Source organism: Aquila chrysaetos, chromosome 12 (assembly GCF_900496995.4).
Source record: "Aquila chrysaetos chrysaetos chromosome 12, bAquChr1.4, whole genome shotgun sequence".
Lineage (NCBI taxonomy): Eukaryota > Metazoa > Chordata > Aves > Accipitriformes > Accipitridae > Aquila > Aquila chrysaetos.
The window spans coordinates 10264929-10284731 of NC_044015.1; the positions used below are offsets into that span (position 1 = coordinate 10264929).

At 36.9% G+C, this 19803-nt stretch overlaps 1 protein-coding gene across 8 annotated transcripts in view; it reads right to left on the reverse strand.

The window, feature by feature from the left end:
* Positions 1-19803, reverse strand: part of RALGPS2 (Ral GEF with PH domain and SH3 binding motif 2) — a 128788-nt gene that overhangs the window by 73122 nt on the left and 35863 nt on the right. For 6 of the 8 annotated variants that reach the window (XM_041127778.1, XM_041127777.1, XM_041127774.1 and 3 more), the window contains 3 exons: positions 12769-12819; positions 5552-5635; positions 362-385 (listed from right to left, as the gene is read on the reverse strand). In XM_041127778.1, coding sequence (XP_040983712.1) covers positions 362-385; positions 5552-5635; positions 12769-12819 — 159 coding nt within the window. The remainder of the gene's footprint in view (positions 1-361; positions 386-5551; positions 5636-12768; positions 12820-19803) is intronic. The other 2 variants (XM_030031951.2, XM_030031950.2) reach the window with 1 other exon arrangement.

Consider the following 19803-nt stretch of genomic DNA (forward strand, 5'->3'; position numbering starts at 1 on the left):
CAGAAAAAAAACTGAAAAAGGCAGAGATCAGAGTTTCAAAAAAATTACATAAAGGAATTAGATATTTAAGAACAACACTTAATAGTAGATGTGTAGATCTATGGAGTACCACTTAGCAATGTATTCTTCAAGAATAAAAGAATCCTGGCATAGAATGATTCAATTGATTTCTCTTCCTTGAACTTGATCTGTTTTTACAGGCACCACATATAATTATCACATAACTAATGCTGGAAATACACCACTTCATTCTCAGTGGACTGCAATCAACTGCACATAATCATTACTGTTTCCAAAACGCTATCAGCAGATCGATTTGCTGTGAAGCAGCTGTTAGTGATTTAATATTCTCTTTACTTACATAGAGAGAGCTGTTCATGGTTTTCTTTTGGCGAGTTGGGGGAAAAAGGAAAGAGCATAATTTAATGCATAATTTAAACACAGTGAAATTTCAAAGGTTAACAAAAGTTTGATGAAATGTATCCATGCCTGATAAAGCCAAAAGTCGCAATGATTTTCCTCATTACTTATTTCAGGTCTAAGCATTAGAAACCCCCAGGTAAGCGGGGCAGGTGCCCAACAGGAACTACACTCTGCTGAGCAAGCACCTGGGGTAAGAACTGAATGCCAAGAAGGCAAACCAGGCAAGGAAGATGAATATTGCTTACTCTTATTCCCAGCTGCCACTGCCTACCCCATAGGAATTCTTGGGTTTCACTGCTCCTGAAGGATGGTGAATCTAAATGCAACATTACTATTGGAATGAGCAAGTCTTCCGCAATGACGCATTTGGAACCGCAGGCCCACAAGACACCAGAAGTTATCCAAAGTACTGTCTCAGTAAGTCAAAAGTTGAGGTACTAACATGAATAGGAACCTGCAACTGAAACAATACTTGCCCCTTTTCCCTCCCCTCTCCAGTCCCACTATACGAAAGTAAGACTAATTACTTTCCTTGGTGCCAGAATAAAGGCTGATGCAAACTTCTTGGAAGAGCTTCTTGCAAATGGTATGTTCCTCAGCCACCAAAGCTGCATGCAGCAGTTTCTCAGAAAACTGCTTAGAGGCAAACTAACCCAGCATCTGAGCAGATGTTAAATAGCTAGACTTGTTTCCTTTTTATTACCTGTTCTTTGACTTTTCAGGGCAGAGTTTCTCCTAGAGATGACACCTTAAAGAGAGCAGAAACAAACGAGAAAAAAGAAATAGGAAAGACGACCTAGAAGTGCCTTCAAATCTTTTGGCTTTAAATACTGTCCAAAAGACAGCCTAAGGACTGCAACATCTGAATGTGATGGTGCTGACAATGTGTAAAACAGAAAGAGAAGCTACTTGTCCTGTTCCAGGTGATTTAATGGTGAATTGCAAAGCCTTCAAGTACTTACTGGCTGCCTGTTAAAAAAAAAAAAAAAAAAAAAAGGCCTTTTTTCATTTCTTGGGAGATAATCAATGGAACAGAGGCCCTAACTGGCCTGTCTTGATTGCACTGGTGACTCCACAAAACTCGCTGACACAGCAAAGACGGGCTTCTAGATCTTGCCACTGTTCTTGTTTCAGGGGTGTCCCAAGGACAATTCAGGATTACCGGGAATGTATTTCTTTTAGACATTAAAAGCAGCAATAACAGGCATCCAGGGGAATCTTCTGTAGCAGACAATGCAACATCTGAAACCCAGTAGGGAAACGAAAGCCAGGGACAGATCCTGTCAGATAGATAGGTCTTCACTGGAACTTAAAGATGACAGAAAACAAAATTTTCAAGATATTAAGAAGGGTCTTAAGAAATCATTAGCAAAGATCTTCTCAGTGAAGGAACCTGTCAGCTGACAGAGGGGCACATCCAACTTTTATGGCTGTGGAGAAAGCAAACAAATGGGGTGAGGCTTAATTGCAAACCTAAACCTTATGACAAGAAAATTTACAGCTATAGAATCATAGAATCGTTTAGGTTGGAAAAGACCTTCAAGATCATCGAGTCCAAGCATCATCCATGCCCACTAAAACTATATTTGTGTACATAGCGCTATATGGAATGTCAATACAATAACATCCAAAGAGAACTATAAACCACCTGTCATGACATCTATCTTAAAGCTAATATATTGTTTGTATGTTTATTGCTTTTCTAGCATTCCCCAAAAATAAGCTGCAGAAAGGGAGAGTTCATAAATAAGTCCTAGTCCCTTTCTGACTGCATCATTTCTAGCAAGGCCTTCAGATGCAAAGCCAAAGGGAAGGTAGCGGGGAGAGAAACAGTACAAGAAGTTCTATTGACTGGCTTTGAGCAGTTGGCCGAGTGCTGCATTTTATTCAAGGTTCTCCTTTACCATACTGAAAAAATATAGACAGCAACATAGGTCTATTAGTCCATTGAAACACACTGAACAAGCTCAAAGACACTACAGTGCTTTGAGAGTCACCTAGTTTTATAATTTCTTTCAGATTGACCTGTCTTTCAATCAAAAATAACAGTTCCTTGAAATGAAGCATAGTAGAAAAAGGAAATTAAGACAGATGAAGTAGCCATTGACTATCAACAACTATCTAACATGCACTCCAGGGTAATGAAAATATGTAAGGCTCCCTTTAGCAGCTACCAATGCTTTCCAAGAAAACAGGACTACCAACTATTGTGAGCAAATGTATTATTAAAAGGCAAGTATTTCTAGCGTCTTATTCTCCTTATTGTCTTTGATGTATGCATATAGCCAGTTTTGTATGGATTTTTATAAAAACTAAGACTGACAAAAACAAGAATATCACCCATCAATTAATAATCCAGTGAACAGATTTGACAAATGTTCCACGGAGTAAAATACAGAAACATTCTTTACAAAATTTAAAATCTGAAACCGTCACAAAACCAAAAAGTCATTAAAATTAATAAAAATGGGAGACTTGAGATAGGGTTACAATAATAAACTAATAGGATTTTGCTGGCATGATGGAATTCCTACACGTTAATCTAAAAACACTGTTATTTAGAAGTTTTCTAAACACTATTTAACAACAGAGTTAGCATTTTAACAACATTTAAGCTCTTTAACAACTAATTTTAAAGTACAGGTATCTCCTCCTGGTTCTGGCCGGCTGTATAAGGCAAACCTTCCTTCCCTCTGTCCTTGTCGTGGTTTAACCACAGCCAGCAACTAGACACCACACAGCCGCTCGCTCACTCTCCCCGCAGCAGGATGAGGAGGAGAATCATCGGGGAAAAAAAAAGTAAAACTTGTGGGTTGAGATAAGAATGATTTAATAACTGAAGTAAAATACTAATACTACTACTAATAGCAGCAATGAAAAGGAATATCATAAAACAATAATCAAAAAAATCCAAGAAAAAAAATAAGTGATGCACAATGCAATTGGTCACCATCTGCTGACCCATGCCCAAGCAGCAATCCGCACCACCACCACCCCCGCCAACTGCCCCCCAGTTTATATACTGAGCATGATATCCTATGGTATGGAATATCCCTTTGGCTCATTTGGGTCAGCTGTCCTGGCTATGCTCCCTCCCAGCTTCTTGTACACCTGCTTGCTGGCAGAGCATGGGAAACTGAAAAATCCTTAAGTGCTACTTAGCAACAACTAAAACATCAGTGTCTTATCAACATTATTCTCACACTAAATCCAAAACACACTGTACCAGCTACTAAGAAGAAAATTAACTCTATTCCAGCTGAAACCAGACAGTCCTTAACATATCTTACAGGTTAAATACCTTTAAACAGCAGTTTTGTAATGACAAACTGTCAGTTTGCAGACAGCTGATTGCTTATTCCCATGATAAAGTTTCCCCTCTTTCCTTCTTGCTACTAAGCATATTTTACCTATTCTTTAATATGTCTGAAGTTGACTTTGTTTAGCCAACTCCTGCATTTCTTTAGTACATTATACAATAACAAATAAGAAGTGAGGTCCTTGATGAGGTACACTGCCTAACACGGCCCTTACTACAAAAACATTTCAGAACATTCAGCAAAACAAAATGTTTCTTTGAAGAGATAACTTACATGAATAAACAATGTTGGAATCACTGGCATATCAGTGAGATTAGTGTAAAAGTAGCCTCAGGCTGGATATACAGTCCAATAAAGACGTAACTTCAAAAGCTAGATCAGGAAAATTTCAACTAAATGCAACCAAAAAAAACCCCAAACCCAACAAAACCTACAAGCAAAACACTGACAAAATCCAAAACCCCAACCCCTCAGATTTCAATAGATGGTATCATCAAAAAAAGTTTGTGGTGTAACTTTTCTCCTCTTGACTGAAGAGAAATCAGGCAAGTGTCCAAAAACCATGCCCAGACAACCTTCTAATGACTGAAATGCTTAAGAAATATTTTAAGTGTTGTCAATGAGAAGTAATAGGATTTAGTCATATCCTGAATGTGAGCAATAATGGGAAGTGAGAAAGTACACAACAATTGAGAGGAAAAAAAAGACAACCTGAAAAGGTTAAACATTTGGTCTGAGTTTTAGATGATTAACAAAGACATCTATAGATCTGAGACTGGGCACAGAAGATAGGTCTGGAATAGAGCTTCTAAGTTTGAGACCTTATTAAACATTTATAAGAAGAGAGATGAGGGTAATAGAATTACTTAATCTGAAATATAAAATATGGCATTATATTAAAAAAAAAAAAGCATCATAGTTTTGAGATGGTTGGCTAACTACATAGCTGGAGTCCTACAGCTTTAATTATGGAGAAAGCTAAAAATTCTGACCTTATTTTAAAAGTTGATTTTACACAAAAAAATTTTTAAGTAAGAAAGCCATCAGTCTCAAATACACTACCTGAAAAATTATGCCAAATGCAGAGTTAAAGAACAAGTTGTGTACAGTAAAATTCTTTCGAACTTTTAAAATTTACCCAGAATCACCTTAAAAAGGTAACTATACTGACAAAAGGCTCATATTTCTAGGGACAAAACATCTACGTGGAACAAAAGACACTCAACTAACACAGAAAGAAACTACACCTAATTACTACTTCTGTGTGTGGCTTCAGATGCAGTGATCTGCTCTCACCGAAAACAGCAGTTGCCAGAATACTTGTACATAATCACAAGCACAAGCACGTAGTGCATGTACCTTCTTTACCCTTCTCCGGGAACAGTTGGGGCTGACTGACTGCCTCTGTGGGCAGTGTTTGTTCCCTTGCGTTTTCCCTGGGTCGGCTGTAAAGGGTTTGTGCTAAGAACACGACATCAAAAATCCTGTATGGTAAGCCTTTAACCTGTAATGATGATTCTGTCTTTAAGTGAAGGACAGCCAGCATTTGGGGGAAGGCGGGGGGAACCAAACCCTTAACATTTTCCTGTTTCATCAATAACTGCTATTTAAAACAAAACCACAGATATTTCTTCAGAACTGTTTTGGTCTTTCTGTATATCCTGAAGATAAGGAATTCCTTATAGAAGATACTTTAAGTTTTCAAGTAATCAGCTGTAATCAGTAATAAAAGGGACATGCCAGAACACTTAATTCCCCCCACTTTTTAAACGTGTACATGTAATGACACTGGAAAAAAAATAACTCACATGATTGAATCTTCTGGTGAAAGCAACAGCATTTGGTGCAGAACTGTATTTCTCTCTCTTATTCCAGCCACAGCTTGCCAGCTCCTGGGAAAACAAGGATGAATTTTTTTTTTTTTTTAAATTAATGCATAACACATGTTCAGAGCCAAGAGCATATAAAGGAAACAGATCTTAAAAGTTTCAAAATAACAGAGGAATAATACGTTGAAGTAATAAATATCAAGTTACACTTCTTCTGATTTCTTCTGTAAATTGAGATTCCACAAGTGTCATTTCTGAATTGCTTTGAATGATTAGATTTTTACAATTAATCTTTTGTTGATTAGGGACCTTTTTTTTTTTTTTTTTTTAAATTCAGCTCTTATAGAAACCAGTGAAATAATTCAAGATCCATTTTGTTACCACAGAAAATCTTGCTTTAAATGTGAATCTGAGCTAGGGAGAGCAGCATATTCTTTTGTTTTTAATTGCTTTCTGAAGATATTTAAAGTCTACTGAGAAGATACACCTTATTAACTCAATCTAGACATGTCCCATTATTTTAACTTGACATGTCACATTAAAGAAATACTAAGATTGTCATCTTTTGCAGCAACAATAAAAGAAACACTAATTCCAGTTTTCCCTTCCAAAAGGAGCCAATTTTATTTTACATTGAACAACACTCAGCACTTAAGCAAATAGTTTTGTGGAGTAAAAGGGAGCAAGGGGACCTGCTTAAAAAATAAAATATAATCATGTAGCACCTATACTTAAGTCACCCTAAAAACTGTAGGCCTCAACAATCTAACAAATTAGAGTAATGCTTTTTCAGGCTTTACAAATACCAAGTTACAATGCCTCTTATTTGTCTGTAAAACTTAGTCAGAAGTTGGGCAACTACATTATCTTTCTTGGTACTTACTACCACTTAATTTCAATAAAGCAGTTTCAATTAAAATCATAAAAACCTAAATGTACCAATGAGCTCTTCTATTTGTGTACAATAGCATACAGAATAGATGCAAATATATACAGCATACAACCTATTCCACAGTGCTACCAAGAAAAATAATCAATACAGAGACAGCTTAATTATTAGAGTGGCATAATAGCAAAGTACGGCCTTTCATTTTCATTTATTCATGCTTTCTTTCCACATCTTCCACTCTGAAGCACTCTCAGTTTTATCACTGCATTGAAAACTACTTACTGAAACCAGTATCACACCATATGTCCAGCTACCATATAACATAGGCAAGATGATTCAACATGTAATCAATAACGGTACCATTTAAGACAGTCATAGTTTAAAAGAATTTGGTATCTGGATATTCTAAGCTCTAAAGTTTTGGGGGGGGTTTTGTGTTTTGTTTGTTTGTTTTTTTAACTGGGAACTTCTTAACGTCTTTCAACCAATGTCCCAAAACTACTAAAGAGTCTTATGTCAGTTAAGAGAGACCTTGAATTCTTCCACTTGAAGTTTGTGGCGTGCTGGTATTTGTTAGAGAAGACTCTGAGACACTCCTGTCCACAGGCACTGGGAAGAATGCAGTCTCCAACTTCGTATTTAGGGCCATTCCTTCAAATTTCACTAGGAAGTTCTGCCACCAAAACCTATCCTGGAAAATGCCAGCATATTTGGCACAAGAATGCACATGCCTATCTCTTTATAGCTGCACTTCAATGACTATGCATAAGACAACCACCCGGCCCCGAGCTGCTCCTGTTACAAAGGCGAGGGGGATATTGGAGAAGGAACCCATCCAAGAGACACTTGTTTACATTCTCTACCCCTCAGCAACTCCCAGTGCTGCAGTTTCCATTGGAATAACAATCAAGCTGTGCACTTAGGAGAATATAAGGTGATTCATCCTTACTGGCATCTGATAATTACACTTCCTTAACAGCAGAAAAAAATTAGTTGCTGTCTCAGGTTTAAAGAAAGCATGGTAATTTCTTAATAATTCAGGGCACATCCTTGTACTATTTCAATTCTCATCACTGAGTAAAAAAAAAAACCAGTGATGATTCCAGGCAGAAGTTACCCATGGCCCTGGCACGTTACATCTAAGGGCTTACACAGTACAGACATCAGAAGCATACCTGGCTTAGCTGGTGATTAGCACTGATGTGATTAGCAGCAGAAATGGTAATTTTTAAGTAAAAAACATTAGCGTTTTTTTTTAAAGTAAAAAATTTAAGTAAAAAACAAACCCAAGAATCTTTAGATACTACGTAAGTAACAGTTTTAACTGTTAAGGTCAAATTTATATTTATACACTCAAAAGTAGAGGTCTAATATCAGTTGGGCACACATGCAAGATCTGACTCTCACACTGTGAACCATATATACATATATATATTTTTATTATTATTATTTGAAAGAAGAGGTTTCCCTGTTTTGACAGAAGACAACTGAAGCCTCTGTTCCAGAAAAATCTTGTTGAGATTTTCCCCATCTGAATGGAACAAGAAAGCAATGACTGGCAGAGAATAAATGTTTTGGTAAATAAGATGGAAATCTAAGCAATGAGGCAGCAGAAATACCTCCTGGAACACATGCCTAGAAGATTCTCCTAAGACCTTCTGTATTCCTGGGCCTGAGGCTGGCTATAAGGTTGTACGTAAGAGTTGTACATTATCATTCTTACCTTGGAATGAAATGTATTTTCATGCAGTCTCACAAAAAGGTAAAGACTTCACTGTACCTTATTAAGCATATCACATACTGTTTAAAACTCTGAAATTCTAGTTCAGGCAAGAATACAGACTAACCCACCAGGGCTGACTGAAACTACAAGTTTATCAAGTTAAAAAAAAAAAAAAAAAGGACAAAAAATATTCTTCAACATTACTGTAGGTTTTTCGCATTTTTCCCCACCATTAAAGCCGAACAGATGAAATGTATACAGGCAATATATGATGCCATCAACAGAAGAGAAGCTGCCAAGGCTTTTGCCTTCACCCCATTTGGTCTAGGAAAAGTATGATACAGTCCTAATGAGCATGGACCTGACTCTGCTCACACTACTGCAATAAAGCACACTAATTTGCTGAATTGGAATTCAGAAACCATTCTTACACTTCTATAAAAATAGTCAATTCTTTGCTAATTAAAGAGACAGTGCCTCCTATTCCATTACTCTAATTCAGGCATGTTTCTTTGATCTTCCTCTACAATTTCACTTTTTCTGCCATGAGTTTTAACCTTGAACTATTCACAAGGATTATTTCCTTTGTCTGCCAGTCAAATTCATTACAGGAGCTACATTACTATAACTACCAATTTCTTCTTTTGTGTAATTTATTTAAAATGAGGTGCAAGACTGAAAGATTTAGGATCAAGAATACAAAAGCTAAACTTTCTTCATAACTCATTTTGGTTTTCATTCCTTTTTGAATCTATAGAATTTTATTTTCCTTAATAAAATACTACAGGAACACGTAAATTATAACCTGTACTACATGGCAGAATGAGAGACTGTGCTTCTCATTAAAATCTTTATATACAGGTCAAAGTGAAGGTTTCAAAAATAGGAGGAGAGAAAAAGCAAGGATTAATAGTGGAACCATTATACAACTTCAGAACAAGTAGAGGTGAATATTGAATAAGCAAAATTTTATTTTCCACTGCCTAGCCTAGTGAAGCAGAGGGTATACAGAAGTTAAAGGCAATAACGCAGTAAAGATTTTCAAAGCGAGTATATATGGGTAAATAATTTTGGAGAATGCATTAAGATATGTAAAATAAGTAATCAGATTTTCCAATAAAAGTTAATGCAAGGGGACATCTGACACATAGCTAATGTTAACATAGCTACCAGCAGCACAACTGAGCAAGTCTTTGACTACCTTTTTGCTTTATAGTCACTGCTCTCTAGAAAGCCACAACCACTACAAGAAAAAGAAGACAAAAAACAACACACCACTTTTCCATCTATTCCCCATGAATGACATCATGTGATTATCTTGGGGAACTCCATCATTTTTGCTTCCCAAAAATGAAAATGCAAATTGGCTGCTTTCATACAGATGAAAGTTTGTGCAGCAGAGGCGTGCTCTTTATTATCTTAATTTCTTATACTGCACCCCCTAATTATTAATTAACAAAGAAACAGTAATTCCTTATACTTTCTTTTCTCAGAAGTAACTTGCAGGCCATTTTTAATGATGAAGAAAGATGGTTTCCAGTATCGCTTGGAGTGATACAGTCTGCTCGAAGCTCAGGCAGAGGATCATGTCACTATATACTATCTAAGCCATGGTAACTGTTCAGGTCCATGCTTCTGGCTCACCCTAAAAGTAAACTGATCCACTGTACCTTAATCCTGAGTTATGTGGGCTACACTAAGCTCCCTGTCCCAAATTTTCCTGAGCACAAAACAGGAAGTTGTAGTGGGTGATGTGTAGGAACTCTAGCACACACATGAACCCACGATAACTGCAGTAAATTTGAATATAGGCAGAAAGAATTATATTTATTTGCTACAGGTAGAGGCAAAAGGCTGAAGTATACAAGTCTGTGCTGTGAGGATGTTCATTGATTTTGATGCTAAAGGAAAAATTACTATATATAGCTGTAAAAAGTGTTATTCAGCTCTGGTTTTTGTTAAGATAAACAAGATGAAATTCTGATGTTGCTTTTTGAAAAAATAAACCTACAATACTTTAAGAAAAGATTTTAACACAATGAATATGTAACACAATTTAGATAGTCAAGAAAAACTATGATATTTAAAGAATACTGCTCCCACACTTCCTAAAGATGGTAAAAATCTCCAGTTCTTTTAAAAATTAAGCATCTTGGAATAAATCTTTCAGAACCCCTATTTGCAAAAACAAATGAACACACATTAAATGCTGAAAATACTCATTCGTATTTCATTCTACAGAGTTTGGGAAGCAGACCGAGATTCACAGCCAGTATAACAAAGATTTGTTGGTGAATTACAACAATCTATAATAAACACCCAGTTTTTAAATCTCGGCACACTGGGAAAGATGTTGTTCATCATGTCCCACAATGCATGTGGATGACAGCTGTGAAATTTGATTCTAAATAGAGTATCTACTAGCATTGATAGAAAAAAACCCCACCAAATTCTATCAACGCCTTTTAGTCACTCACTAAAGCCTCAGTTTAGAAGCGCTTTTATACAGGTGAAATCAGCTCAACCTGTTTTGTTTTCTAATTACAAATTCAACAATGTTCGAGTGCATACGTCAAGGTATGTGTAAAGATTCCCAACTTGAATCAAGACATGGGTATGGCACACAGTCTGACAGATACTTCAAAGAAACTCAGAAACCTACAACACTTCAATAAAGTGCTGTCAAGACACCTTTAGGCAAACTAAGTGTTCCATGTTTGTTTTCCCCTTCTGCAAAACAGGAGGAAAGCATTTTAATTGTGACTAGCTTCTTCTAACCTGACAGTTAATCTGTATGTCCCTTTTCCATAGGGAATAAACACAATTTAGAGGCACATCAGATACTAGATGGCAGACCTCAGTCTACCTGTGAAATAGCACTAATGGACAGATAATACACACTGTCAGTGCCTTCAACTGCTTTTGTGCAAACACTTGAGAAGTGTCAAAACAGCTACCCTTCTTCATATGGATATTTTCCAGTGAAGGCATCATGTGAATTTTTCTTATGCAGTACATACAGATTTCTTAAAAGGATATCTTTTTAGGTATACTCACCTATTCTCTCACAGTTTTGGTTTTAGATAAGTTTCATTATTTTATTCTGCTTTTTCCTTTTATGGCCTACCCTAATGAGTTAGAACAGCCAGCAAAATTAAATGTACTTTCTTGACATTTCTCCTCATCTCCCAGAGACTTTCCGTAGATCTGCTCACACAACATAATCTGAGATACAAGAGGTAGCGTTAAAAGAGCTACAAATGATGGAGTACTGGATCACTGCCATTATATCTAACTTGCTTGCTTGCTTCCTTGTGGTTGTTAGACAGCTGACTGCTTATCCTGTGCAGTGCTAGAAACAGATTGCAAAGAATAAACTACCATCAAGACCAAGCACTGGAATTTCTTTATCAGCAGATCATTAGGAAAAGTCCTAGCTAGTTAAATAGGTGTTTTGATTTTTCAATATCCAGTCCTTTGAAGCTCAGTGTAACTAGAGAGGAGACACTGCGTAAAAGCACCCAGAGCTTATTCAACTTCAACATTTGGGGGCAGGGGCAACCCTGCATAGCAGTAATGCTTAACATCAGAAGAAGTAGTACACAAACACACACATGAGGAAAATATTCAAAAGAATCAGATAAAAGGGCAAAATGCTTTAAAGTTTTGGAAAAGAGCTTTAAAAAGAGATATCCTATTAGAAGATCAGGATAAACATTCTGCCAATCAAAAAGACTTTAAGGATGCCCAGAAAAAAAGAGCCAGAGAGATCAAACGGGAGGCTCTTTGAAGGATAAAAAAAACCAAAAAACCCCCAAAAAACCCCCAAAACAAAAAACCACCCCCCCCCCCAAACCCCCCCCCCAAAAACAACCTACCAAACGCCCCCCCCTCAGCCCCCCCCAAAACAACCAAAAAACCCACACTACTGATAAAGTGGACAATGAACTGAAAAATAAACCTTCAGAAGTCCAAAACAGTGCCCACAGGAAAATGCTAATCATAGAGAAATAAGTATAAACAAATTCATCATTTATTATAGTCACTGTGAAGATTCTGAAAACATCAGTTCAAGTCAGGCTGCAATCAGAAAGGAACATGACATTATATTAAAACAAAACAGAGAACACAAATCATCAATATAGTATCCCAATATATCCACAGATCACACCCATCTTGAATACAAGATGCTGTCATAGCCATTTTTCTTATTCCAGAAAAGATATGAACCAGTTAGGGAAACACAGGACAGCATGAGGTATGGCATGAGGCATCAGGAGCTGAAACCTGAAACATTATGATCAGAATAGTCAAATCAAGATGTTTATCATTCAGAAACATTAAAACCCAGATACTTCATCTCTAGCACTAGCTGAACATATTTAAATACCAATACCCCATTCTTCAAACAAACTATTAGTTTCAGATATTTTTGTATCATAAAACCACCTGCTTCGGAGCTGTATGAACTGGGACAAAAATTAAGATTTATTAACATACTTAACACTTTGCAATTCCAGAATTTATACACCAGCATAACGTTTTTTCATTTAGATTTGAAAATAAAACTAAGGAACTACGTACCTCTGGCTGAATTGCTTTAAATACAGGGACATCCATTAGCGTTATCTGACCCTGAAATTTAAAAAAAAAAAAAAGTCAAGCTCAAAATTAACCTTGCATTCCATTAAGTTGCTGTGCTGCACAAGAACTGTACTTGCTGTGTTTCCTCTTATTATTTGACTTTCATTTTGTAGCTAATTTCAGATGTTTCAGCTCCTACCACAGAGCAGTCCTGCAAAACCAGAGAATAAAGTGCTCCAAACTTTACATTTATTAAAATAAACAAGTTATGAGAAATTATTCTTAGGAGCATAATCCCACAGTTACATATGCAAGTCAGAGCTTGAACTCAGAAACACTGTAAAAGAAGCTATCCAAGAATACAATGAACTAACTTTAGCTGCTCAAGGGCAGTTTCTCTTCTAACTCTGAATCTTAGTCTAGGCCTCACACCATTCCACTGAAACAGCCCTAAAATTTTTAAATCAATACTTGAACCATATTTGAATAACTAAGCCAATTGTTCAGTTCCAGAGAAACAGTTAAAATTAAATATAGCAATCTCACTTCCAGCAAGTCAGAACCAGTAAGTACATTTTCATTCTGGGATGTCTTTTAGCTTTGAAAAGGGTAAAGGGGAACTCACAGAGACAAAGACCAGGTTTTGCATTTTGAAACATATTCACAGAGCCTTATTTTAGGCACACAGTTTAGGATTGCTCTCTGCCTATGTATCCAAAAGAAAGTCTCTTTCAAAGAGTATGTAGGTAGCCCAGGAATACCAGTGCCATCCGAGTTAGATATCAAAAAATACCCTTTTAACAATGAATCTGGGGACCTTGTCTGGTGTCCTCAGACGCAAGCTGCATAGCTTTATTTCCATTTCCTTGAAAACGGCGGTTCCCCCATTTATACATCAACAGGTTTGTCACTCTCACAAATTGCAATTGCCATTGAATGCCACTGTTGGATAGCAGAATAGCTCCTCAGATAAAGTCAACCTTGCAGAAAAATTTTAACTAGGATGTTCCAGTTGAAGAAAGCAGGTACAAAGAGACACACCTACTCTCATGAGAGTACTTGTTCCAATGAGACCAGAAGTGATGTGTTTTGCTAAAGATGACCAAATCTACATTTTGTAGCACATCTCCTTGACCTCTAAATCTATTTTTAGATAGGGCTTCTGGCAATCAAACATGACCATAAAAAAATGATATAAATCAGTCCCAGTTTCTGTAACCGACACACTGGACACAATCATCCGGTATTTTGCAGTACATCATCATAGAAGTAACAAGCCCTTTATGTGTTTCCTTTTTACAAACTTTCTTTCCTGGGCTCTGCTTTAGTCAGCTGCTCCTTCTCCAAACAATGATACTTTAAAGCTATGTTACATTTTTCTAGTCTTGAGCTAAAGTGAGATTAAATCAGACCAATTTAACCAAATCCACATACTCAACTACAAACAAGATAATATACACTCACAAATGTGCATGTCTCAAGATCTTTCTTTGTAGCAAGAAATCCTGTACAAGCTTTCACATAAACAAGATGTTCTTGGTTCTGTAACCAACAGGACCAACACTCGCATGTGGTATGAGGCCTATGATTTGTACCTACCATTCATTAATATTGATAAACTACTTAGATGCCAGCTTAAAAATGAAACCCTGAACTACCATTTTTAAATGTGGTTTAACAACTCATCAGCTGCACCATCTGTCTCAACAGCAAAAATCATACTGTACCTTAAAAGTTTAAATGAAATCAAGGATATAAGAGAGACAATACGCCGCAAAGTTTGTTTTAAGCAGCAGCAATTAGTCAGAATGGAAATTCAGGAATATAGTAGGCCAAAATACTCTTTGCCTTCAACATAACTTTTCTATTCCCTTGCACGCATAGCAACTACAGTAAAAATATAATAAACTTTTGCCAAAAATAAAAGATGCCTTTCAAACTGAAAGCAACGTTGCTAACTGAAACCATTCTATTCTTTTATTATGAGGCCTACAAAAAAGTGACTTATTCTTGAAAGAATAAAAATGGTTTCTTTTCCTAAAATTAAAGGCTCTTTCAGCATTATTTTTTAGACCATCAAGGTCAGAAATACAGAAATCTTCACACAAAGCGTTTTTTCAAGAGGGGTAGTTTTATCTTGCCACAAAAAGTCCTGACAGCAACAAGTCACTCCTGGTAAGGGAAGCAAAAAAATATCTGAAAGTGCACCCAGACAAACTATTCCGACACTTGTTAATAAAACTTCGCTTTTGAAGGATTTTGAATGCATGCACAGACAATACTGGTGATTTTTCGTGCTACTTCCCACCTTTTCGTAACCTGAACAGGTTATCTGGGAAAGGACTAGGACCCTTGGACAGTGACAGGAGTACCAGCTTGCCAAAAGTCACAACATGCTTGACAACACTTTGCTATAGGTGAAGGGTACCACTGGTCTTTAAATTACACACAGAAGAGCTTTAGAAACTTCTAAACATGTCACAGATGTCATTCTGGGTTATGTTACACTGCACCTGGGTAAGCAAATACGGCTTCATCTTGACAATTTAACAGTATGCCCTCTTATTTGAGATATCAATGAATAAGGCTCTTCTGAGGAAACAAATAGGCAAGGCATGTCTTTACTGGGGCAGGGAAAGACATCCAACAAATAGGGGGAACAAGATTTTTCTCCAAAAGCATGATATTTAAGAAGGGGGCAAGGAAAATCTGGCTAACTAATTTCTAGGGTTAAAATAGACTTGAAGCTAATAATCAAGATGCATTCAGAGAACACTTATCCTAAAAGGACTTGAGGCACAAGTTTATATATTTATTTCTAAATCTTACTTAAAAGTTTAAGATGAGAAATTGAGAATGCCTAAGGAAAGGGCTTCCCTATGAGGGCAACACTTATCTAAATACTGCACAGAAAGTCTGTACCACTGTGTAGGACAAACTTGCCTGATATTTGGGGGTGTGTGTTATTTCTAAACTTCCCACTCACTAGGAAAGAGCAAATCTATCCCAGTTCTGTAAATCATCTTAACCGTGCATCCATGGCTGTGCAGGCACAAGCACCAAGGAATTACACTCTTACCTGCAGAGAACACTCAAGACACAGGGACAGAAAGAAAGCGTGGATTCATGTCTCTCACCTGATCCAACCTTGACCACAGAGCAGCCAAACATTACAGCAAGAGTTAACTCTACCTTTTGATTTCCAAGGTGAAGAACCCAGTCCTGAAACACCAGCCATAGAAGTCAATCTCTAGTCTCCTGTTTGTCTGCTAAAGCACACCAAGCTTTCTCAGAAATTTATTATTTTAGGTAAACATGTAGCTGATTGAATGTATTGCTACACTTCTCAATAAAGGAAATTAATTAGAAAATCGGTTAGAGTGGGGAAGGTGAAACCAAAAGAATGGGCACTTCAATAAAGTTTGAATATAAGGTATATTAAAATATCCTTACAAAAGACCCAGGCATTTCAATGGTCATTAACATTTCACTGCAAATCCTCCTCACTAAAACAAAATTACAACAACAGTGCAATAAAAGCGAGCCAGGAAACTGATTCATTGTTCACATAGAAGAAAGAATGCTTAAAAATAAATGTCTGCCTTCCCAGCCTTCCAGACTTTGTCCTCTTAATCAACCTGAGCTGCCTCAGCTAAATTAGACTGTTACTTGCTTCAGTAGTGACTCCTAAACAAATTAGTACTTTTAGACAGGATTAATACCCAATATTTATGAAACAAATACTGTTATTATAGCTTCACACCAGAATTCACATATCAAAATAAATGCATACATTTAAACGGAGATATTGAATGAGTATATTAACATTGAAAAACCACATAAATGCCAAAGTTCAAGATTAATGTTCATTACTAAAAAGATTTGAAATTGCTATTAACTACATTACAATATTAAAAAAACCAAGTCTGGCAACTAAAAAAACTTAGCAAGTTTTAACAGAGAAACTTCTTTCTTCTAGTATCACATTGACGTTAGGCTGATTTTTCTTTTTGCTTCTTTGGTTTACACATCTTGCTGCTTTCACTAAATGCAGTATCAATCTTCAGTAACACTGTATCACATGAGCACTTGTTCAAGAAACATCCCTTACAGAGGTTCCTTTCTTAGAGAGCTTGCAATTTCCATCAAGAGTTCCAAGCACTTAAAAACATTTTCACAATTCGAAAGAGGCAAGCAACTGATAGCCGAATACCTAAGCTGATGGATAAAAGCCATCTGAGTTTGAGATATGACAGTGTACCTCACATAAAAGTTTAAAAATACCTTTGACAAAACAGAATTTTTTAAACATTAACTTATTCATATTTATCAGTGTAACACTAACTGAATTTTTACCCTTCTAAAGGTGCTTGCTCACTGCTAAGTCAAAAACAAAGCAAACTGAAAGGCTGGCATTCTAATTAATAGCACTTGAAAGGACAAAACTTCAAAAATAATTTATGATATTTATGGTAGATGCCATTGCTCAGCTCTAACAACAACAACAAACTTCTACCATGACCAAGTTGAGGGGAATTTAAATCCCAATAAACAAAGCCACTAGTTTGGTTTCTGCAGTGGAAGAGATACAATGCACTAACTTTTCTCATTCCAGCTCCTTAACCCAGCCAATACAAATTCCTGGATAGCTCCCTCTCCTAAATGTGGTTTAATGTTTTAATATTCAAAACAAAAATTCTAAGTGTTCACATCAATTTGTTACATGAAGCAAGCCAACCATAACCTCTCCAGTTTTTGAGTTGTCAGCTGCATAGATTTTAATGAGGAAAAAAAAAAACCACCCAAACAAAACCAAAACAGGATTACATGTACAGTACAAAACTGTGAACTTATTCTTACTTATCATTTAAATAAGGATTCTGATTACGCAAAGATAGGGAAACTCGGTATTTTCTGCCTTTCCAGAAGTGATATGTCTATCAAGTTCATTTATATAGAATCACAGAATGGTTTGGGTTAGAAGGGACCTTAAAGATCATGTAGTTCCAACCCCCCTGCCATGGGCAGGCACACCTTCAACTAGACCAGGTTGCTCAAAGCCCCATCCAACCTGGCCTTGAACACCAAAGCCCCATCCAACCTGGCCATTGCTCAGGCAATGAAAGAGCTGAATGGAAGCTCTGTGTTGACGCTTGCCCTAGATACCAGGTAACAATTCTAGAATATGATTACAAGAGGTATGTTTTTAATGTACAACTAATATATTTCCCAATTCTCAACCAATTTAAGAACCCTACAAAAGAAAACCATCTTTTAAAAACAGTGAACTATCATCTTGCAATTAACACACTGGAATGGTAGTTGGAAGATAATTCCCCCCGCCCCCCCTGCACAGCCATGGGAGATTTTGCATGTAGTAGAAAGACCTTGCCTGAGGAGAGTCCCCAACAGCCAAGTTTCAAAATATTTTAGCTCTCCTAGGTGTTGAGATGTTGGACTTTGTTAACAGTTAAGTACTTAAAAATATTAAAATTATTACCACACAGCTTCATATACATATTAAGGGATTTACTTCTCTCTCAGGGAGGTCTGTCAGGCCAAAAATTTTACATCCAAGAGATTAAGAACTACATTCAGTATGCTGCTTCTTTGAGGAATATGTTGAAGCTCAATGAAATGAAATTTTAAAATATTCCCCAATTCTTCCTCTGTTCCATGTATACATATGGATTACCTTCATTCCATAAAAACCTGTAACTTAAGAACTTCCAGTTGCAGTTAACACCACTGCATTGAGCTCCTCTCCACACTCCTGTATGAAAGTTCACATTTGATCTGGGGCTATAATCCCGCCTTTCTAGTCCCTAGGCCTTCTCAAGCATGAACTCCTCCTACCAGGCTACTTACTGTACTACAAGTTTTCCTGCCATGTACCTACCGTAAGGACACTGCACTTCCCACAGAGCTCCTGGACAGAGACCCTCAGTGTGAAAAGAAAAAATAACTTTCTGTCTGAGATGAAAAAAATCAAAATGTCTACATTTTGGTTACTGAAGAATACTGCCATAATCTGATTTTCCTTGAAGCCATGTTGGTTCAAGCAGCACTTCATAAATTGTTCCTTAATCTGAATTTTTAGAAGGAATTATATTTAAGCCTTCCAACTTGGCTTAGCACTGTCTCTCCAGGCTGCCAGAATACTTTTCCTCACTGAAAAAATAGCTAAACCTCTGTTAAGCACTGCATCAGTAGAATAATTCTGCTGTCCAAAATGAACACTGGGGCATTAAAGTTCCTGCGTTGAAACTCTACTTGTTTTCTCACAAAGTTCACTCCAAAACTTTTATCATTAATAGTTCCTCTACACGCTACAATAAAGTTGCTTCTTCTTGCTCTCATCGGGAACATACTTATTCTTTAATATCCCTCTGTAAAATACAGCTAACAGGAACACATACAAGCAGAAGTCCTTTTTCATCAAAAGCTCCCAAGGCCCAGTACTTCACTTTATTCAAACTGCACTCAGATGCAGACAGACAGACTTGCCTCAAACTCCCTAATCCACCAACAACCAGCCTCAGGAGAGGCCAAAACCAACACTACTGCCAGGAACCGCGTAGCACAGCTCACACCAGTAGCTGCACAGGAACTCACAGAGGGGACTGTGAATCTGCCAGAGTCCCACACAAGAGAGAAAGTTCTCCTGGGGGGAACCTTGGGCCAGTTTTAAGTTATTTTTGTTCTGTTCAAAGGGGCAAAAAATGAGTTTGTTGAACCACACACACCTCAAAGCTTATTTCTGCACTTTTATTATACACACAATGCAGTTCCAGAAGTCTTGGGACATGCTTCCTTTACAGAACTCACTCTTGTGCTCTTTCTTCAGATATAGATAACTTGATATTTAACTGCCGTAAGAACGCCTCTGAAAAAAATTTCTTGTTTTAACTTTTTTTAAATAAATTTGTGTATTGTTTCCAAAATAAGCAATACTCTTTTTTCCAACATCCAGCGACAAAACTTAACTGGAATCAAAAAGAAAGGAATACACATACATCTTAGTGTGAGCTTACT